Source organism: Rhipicephalus sanguineus, chromosome 10, assembly GCF_013339695.2.
Source record: "Rhipicephalus sanguineus isolate Rsan-2018 chromosome 10, BIME_Rsan_1.4, whole genome shotgun sequence".
NCBI lineage: Eukaryota > Metazoa > Arthropoda > Arachnida > Ixodida > Ixodidae > Rhipicephalus > Rhipicephalus sanguineus.
The window spans coordinates 39,626,875-39,633,772 of NC_051185.1; the positions used below are offsets into that span (position 1 = coordinate 39,626,875).

Genomic DNA, 6,898 nt, shown 5'->3' on the forward strand with positions numbered 1-6,898 from the left:
ACTCCCAATGCACTTGCTGAAGACACCAACGACAGCGAAGCATCGAACAAACGTGAGCGCTCTCCTGAATTTATAGATGAATGAAAATTGAACTTCCTGAATGCTTCATTCAGTTGTTTTCTACTAAATACCCGACGGATGTGTACTTGGTGACGGAGAAACAAGAAAAGTTCTTTAGGTAGCACACCTTCTTAAAATATATGCATAGGGTCAAAGAGTGCATCCTCAGTCAATGAGAACCCTGTTACGAGGTGAAGCACTGAGGGTTCCTTGATGCCTGAAGCTGCCGATATTTTCTTCTGCTCAGCCAAGTTCTTTGCTTTCTTCAACAATTTAACTTTATCTTGAATTTCACTGTCACTTCTCAAACGGCAGTCAGAGTGTAAACAAATCTTAGGGAAATCACTCGTGAGTGCATTGCAGCGGCGGCACGCATAACGAACAGTTGGCGAAAATGATTCCTTGAAGCCAGCAGTATTATGTGCTGCTAAACTATCACAGAGAAATGCAAGGAGACAGCCATAGGTCTTGATTTCTCTTTCCCGAACTTTGAATGAGATTCCTTTGTTTGACAGTTCATTCACTGAGTGAATGAAATCTAAATTAATATCAGTTCAGCTGAGACCTGCTTGGGGGAGGAAAGTTGGCAAATATTACATAAAACAGTGTGCGCTTTCCACACATGCCTCGCTTCATGTCCAAAGGGTTGGCAATTTCTACATCCTCGCAGTATAGAAGCACGCCAAGGCCACTGTCCTGATTATTCAGCATAGCATGGCGCCTGAACCTCAAACCACCACACAGGTGCCTGAGGAAACCATCTTCAGAGATAACAAACTTTTCCTGAAGATGGCTACTTGTTTCTGGATGTTGGTACAAGGTTTTTAAGAGTGCCTTTAGTGATACATAATAACCATGGGAACCATTGGGAAGTGCTTTTTTGGAAGGTCTAACATATATGTTATTACGTTCATACTGACGTTTTCCCGCCTTGTCAGTTAACAAACCTGATGCGTCTAGCTGAAGACCCTTGGCGCGGAACAATTCTGAAATGTTTTTGACAACAGCACTGATAGCTTTTTTGCACGTATGTGCTCACCCTCCAAAAGCCTGAACAGATCGGAGAGCCTTGCCTCATCATTGAGCACACACGGCTCATATTATGAGACCTCAGTTTCAATGCTCATGTCCTGGTGGACCATTTCACTGTCGCTACTCAGCAAATGCTGCTCTTCACTGGCCACGATCAAGATGTGAAATTCATCAAAATGCTGTTTATAACGGGTAACAGCTGCAAAAGTGACCTTACAAAGGGCACAGGTGTACTTTTTAACAGAACGATGAGCAAGTTTCATGTGAGATGGAAAACGACTAAAATAATAAGATGAGAAGTCGCAGTGTACACACTTATGATGTAGCTGGGTCGAGGTGCTTGAACGAAAACTTTCTTCGGCCCCTTGCGTCAGTACAGGGGCGGAAGCACTTCCTGGGTGCCGAACTTCATTGTCTGGTGCACTGTCAAAGAATAATTTTCGACAGATTGCGCAGGCCCTCTTTCTGGGTAAGTGGTGGTGTCTGTTGACCACTGGCCACATATTTGCCTAGCCAAAGACTGTTGTGGTGCACTGCAAGATTCAGCTTCCTCCAGATATCCTGTAGAAGCACGAAAATGCAAATCAGTGAGGTCAGGACATTCTTTTTTCAATGTAAAGTGTGTGCCCTAAATCAGCTAAAAAATTTAGGCTCCAAATGACGGTTTTTATCAAGCCATGAAAACACTCTGCTTAATATTTGCTATGGGCAATCAATGTTTCTCAGGTGCATGCCGTACACGTATGGTGCACAGTGAATACAGATGAAATACCTCCTCCATATGTTCTATAATTGCATATGTATTAACACTCACGCGAACTGTAATTTCCATGGATGTATTTCAAGGTAAATTTCCTCATTCGTCGAGATTCAGAAAACCGTTCAAGCGATTTGTTTTAATTACCAAATAATTGACAACTAAATAATGCAGCAAAGAGCAAACATCTGTTTTTCCAATCTGATGGTGGTTTAAAAAGATTGCAGTGTATTGGTGCATGCATTTCTGACGGGTGCCCTATTACGCCTGGTGCCTCATTCACCCTTTGCAGGTAATAAAAAAGCTGAAGTGCACTTTAAGAATAAATTAAGTAACAGCATTTTTAACATACCCTGACAGGACTGGAACTTGACAAAAAATATCGTTGGAAGATTTTTTTTTTCGGCAGTGCGATAGTAGTAGCCTGGACATTTATCACGACATGCTACACTCCTGACAAAGCTTTCGCACTTGCTTTTGAATGCAAACAGCAGCTAAACTTGGTGTCAAAATAATTTCACCCGTTTTAACAGCCAGTTTTGTGCAGAATTGCCCTGTGATGAATTCATCTTTAAAGGGCAGTCTCATACTCCAATCTTCATCAATGTCAACAGAAAAAACAATCTAAGTATTCAAGCTGTTCTCTGAGAGGTTTGTTTGTTCCACAAAGCTTTGACCAAGTCTATCAGTTATCAAAGCAAAAGTGTCATGAAACTAGGTACAAAGGTATACTTCGAAGTAAGTAAACAGCACATATGATAAGGGAGAGCAAAATAGGACAAGTGCGGACTCGTAATTTAGAATCATTTCAGAAAAATGGTGGATTAATGTAATTTCTTTCACTGTCCCTTGTCTGCACTGTTTACTTTCAAAAGATGCACCAACTTCCCTAACAAGCTATTTAACTACGTAGCCCACCACAGTTTGCAAAGCTATTACGGTAAGAAACCCCTTGGTAGTACAAAGTAAATTATGGAAATATTTAAGACTGGAATAACTTGAACCGTTGAAACTTTACTTACTTCACTTACCACGGCACATCAACATTTTTATTTTCCCTGCATTGTACAGTACTGGATAGAGACAATATGACGAACTTGAATATCCCACTTAGAACACAGCACGTACTCGCACTGCTGTTACACCGAGAGCAAAAGCTCCATCTAGAAGAATGTAAACGCACCTTACATTTGAAAGGGCACGAAAGAATTTCTTCTGGCTTGCCAGTAACCAAACATGAAAGAAAAAAAGAGCAGCAGCCCAGTCAAAACCTGTCCCTTTTTCAGGTTCTCAGAATGCTGCTAACATAAGCTTCAGCTATCACCAATGCAATGTTGCTGAAGGGGCTGAACGTAAGAGTGTGTGCATGGAGTGAAGATACAAAACCTCCATATGTCAGCACTATTACTTCTTAACGGGCATGACAGTGTGCTGCCAACCTAAAACAGGGCAGTTCAAATTTGGGGGGTTTGTACAAATGAATAGTACTTACCGTCTTGGGCACCCTCATAGAGGCTGACGAGAGGTCCATATGAGGCAGGCGAGTGTCCACAGAGAATGCACCAGCCAATAGGTACCTTGTCATGGCCAGATCAACAAGGCACTGAAAACCACTGCATTCGCACTCCTTGCAGTGCCCTCTCAGATCGCCGGTGATGTCCTGTGGCACCGTTGAACACGCCATTATTCATGTATGTCTCCACCTGTCAAATTATTCAAGCTCTTGTAAACCACACTCGTAAACAAGACGCAGACGCCCCAGCAAGAAACATAAATATTAAACACTTTCTTAGCGAGTGCGAAATGTTACTAAACTCGGCAGAAGTTTTGGTCTTCTAAGACTTAAGCATGACAAGGCTAAAGTGGCAATTAAGCAACTCGCTGATGACAGTTTCCACAATGGCCATCACTTCCATATTAAAATGGCTGTGCATGGTGTAATTATTTGTCACTCCATAGCAGCCCCCTGTCTACAAACCACACATATTCTGGACCCTTTGGACCCTTCCTGCACAATCCCCAGGATCGGCCCATCGAGCTTTTTGTGGCCGGTTATGGAGTTCCACCTAGCTTAAACAGCTGCGTTGTTAAAAGTGACGTGTACAGGGGGAACGTCAATCCGGCTCTTTCATTTTCCTGTGCTGACCTCTGCCGTTTTGGTAGGGGTTTAGTAGGGTCCGGGACAACCGGTATTGCCGGAAGCAAGGCCTCCGAGATGATGAGTCTAAGTACACGGGCCTCAAGCATTTTCGCCTCCATCGAAAATGCAGGCGCCGCGGCCAATGGGAGAAAACTAACGGTAACAGAGTAGGCGGAACAAGTCGTTGATCCCCATAATGTTGCCATGTTCCACTTAAATGAAGGAAAAATAAAGAAAAAGTGAAGAGACTGCGATTACTGACACTCATATTATTCGCCGAAAAGTCGGATCCACATAAACATTAGGTTTGTTCCAGTAAAAATATGTGGCCGACAAGTACACGTTCTTGCACAAAGACGACCATTAAAAGTGCGTTTCAAGGTTCACCGCCACATTGCGTGAGCAAGAAATAATCCGGTAAAACTGACAACACGAGCGCCGCAGGCGCGACTAAGTTTGTGCTACGTGCACCAATTTGCGCTCGGAAAGGCGAGCGCAAGTACGTCGGGAGCCATCTTGTGACGCCAAGCTCAGCGCTACAGCCCTGTGCTTGAGCGAGCAAACGCAGAGCATGTGTGCAGACTGCCGTCATTCCAGATCACAGCTGAATAGAAGCTGCGGCGGTAAGACAACGTTTCGTCGAAACTTCACTTGCTGCGCAAACAAACACACAGAAATACAGTTAGCAGATTTTGTGCGTGTGACAATGGCGCGAAAACGTGAGCGCCGTTTGCTGGCATCAAAACTGACGTATGCTACGATAGTAACAAGTAAAAGCACTTACCTCTCCATAAAGTCCGTGACGGATGCTAAAGCCAGGCCTCCAGTGCAAACGGAATTTCTCGAGGCGAGGAAAACAAGCCAGAGTTTACACACTTAACAGCCGAGTTGCGTTGAAGCACGCAGCCGAACAAGAGCTTCGCAGTTGGCGGGTTGGCGCGTTGGCGTCCGATTTCGTCGCTTCCAGAGTTGTGGCGCTACGTTCGATAGCGATGAATTCAACTTCAGCGGATGGATCCGGTTTTAACAGTATTAATTTCTTCCATTGCTTATGCCATACTCCGGATATACTGTAGTTATTCTAAACTCTGCCACGTCGTATATTTATAATAATTGTCGGTCAGTTTGGTTTTGTGCAGGCGGTGTGTAAATGGTCTTTTTATAGCGTGCTATTCACTGCAGAAAACAAACATCGCGCTGCATGTTCTAGTGACAAATGCTATATCCGCCTCAGCAATCCGTAATCATTGTGAACATTGTGACTTGGAATATTGAAATTCTACGCCATTTATAGCTCATCGGCATGCGATTAGATCATTCTTTACCAGGAGGTGTAAGTATAAACAAACTATGTCGCCGCGTCATCGCTTTCGTTCTCGAGAACCATGAAGACTGATTACCCCGCGCTGGTGATCAGATAAGGATTATTGCAAATCTCTCATTCATGTGATATATGGCGAACGCACAACCCTGTTTTCTCTTGCCTGCTGGCATCCCACACTTCGCTTACGCTATACAATCTTTGTTCAATAAACATGCACGAGACGGAAGGCGATTTCGCATGCGTTTGTTTTCATCCACGCTTTGTGGCATACGACGTAAAACTAGAGTGTCTCCGGCTGCTAAAAAAAGAGCCATCGAACTTGGTCCTTATGTGACTTTGGCACCACATATGGTCTCTTCATACTTCAAAATTAACAATGACCGAATTGTCATTGTCTGATTATTGCGGAATAAATTTGTCAGTTCTTTCATTGGCAGTTATTCCAATCGCATCCTCCTCGCATATCGCAGGTACGTATCATGCCACTAACATTATAATTGATATGATTGCGAAGTAATTAGAATGTTCAGAGAAGATATTGTTCTCTGATGCACTAATGTTTGCGTGATCGACAGTAACCCTCTCGGCTTCGTGCAAAAGCATGCCGCTCAATACGATGCGAAAATTGATAAATAAACAATAGCAAAAACTGGTGCTTTGAAAAAGAAGTTGTGGTGCAAATCATGCCTATTTCTAGACGAAATGTTGATGTAATGTTCTGTACTGCCTTCCTTCGGCCTGCAAGAAGGTATACAATGGACAAAATGGGCGCTTTATAAATGTGCACCTGCGATAGCACTACAATGCGTAGGAGTCTGCTCCGGAGTTGCAGTCTGCTCATTCTTGAAAATGTGGCTGCGCTGCCGAATTTCAGCGTACTTCAGTTTCGTATCGTCCTGATGACATAGAAGTGGGGATATAGACGCTTAGTTCACCGTCTATATCTCTATTAGATTGTTAATTTTTTTTTCTACACGACACTTCATCTTAGTTAACTTTTTTTCTCTCCACTATCTTCCTCATCCATTCATATTTTCTCTCGCATTTATACTTTAATTGTGTGAGTAAATTTCAGTTTTTGTCTTCACCTCTTTTGTCTCGCTCTTCTCTGTTGGGTGTGTTTGCGTTTGCGAAAGAAACCATGAGCCCAATACTCTTTCCCCCTTTCCAAGCAGACCTAATTGCCCCACTAAGTAAAATTAACTCTCGTTGACTTTTTGCGCTTGCGAAACCTCACGTCGGTGTTTCAATGAAGCCAAAAAAGTTAGCAAGACTATATTCTCGTCAAGTTCGAAGTGCTTAAGCTTCCTTTTTATTCGTTGTGACTGCCCGCTGCGATTGCCTGAATTCGAGGAGAACATATGTCGTCACTTAGCTTCTTCGCCGCATGCTTCACTGCATTGCATGCTTTTAAGTGTAACAGAAGAAAAAAAGAAGTATCTCGCTCACAAGGCTTAAGTGGAACGGGAAAAAAGTTACGGTAACAGAGTAAGTGGAACAAGTCGTTGATCCACATAACGTTGCTATGTTCCACTTAAATGAAGAAAAAATAGAGAAAAATATGAAAAGACTGCGATTACTGATA

General features: G+C 43.1%; 1 protein-coding gene across 3 annotated transcripts; it reads right to left on the reverse strand.

Moving 5' to 3' along the window:
- Window positions 1–1,175: 1,175 nt before the first annotated feature.
- On the reverse strand, window positions 1,176–4,925 carry LOC119372627 (uncharacterized). 3 transcript variants are annotated; one of them, XR_005179597.2, is made up of 3 exons: window positions 4,774–4,925; window positions 3,342–3,552; window positions 1,176–1,653 (listed from the first exon to the last, which is right to left on the reverse strand). XR_005179597.2 is itself a non-coding variant. In XM_037643099.2 (2 exons), the coding sequence occupies exons 1-2, from the start codon at window positions 3,531–3,533 to the stop codon at window positions 1,519–1,521; spliced, it is 327 nt and encodes a 108-aa protein (XP_037499027.1). In that variant the 5' UTR covers window positions 3,534–3,775; the 3' UTR covers window positions 1,176–1,518. The 3 variants fall into 3 exon arrangements, 1 of the variants encoding a protein (XP_037499027.1); XR_005179598.2 differs by having other exon boundaries at window positions 3,342–3,509; window positions 4,774–4,923; XM_037643099.2 differs by lacking the exon at window positions 4,774–4,925 and having other exon boundaries at window positions 3,342–3,775.
- Window positions 4,926–6,898: the final 1,973 nt, after the last annotated feature.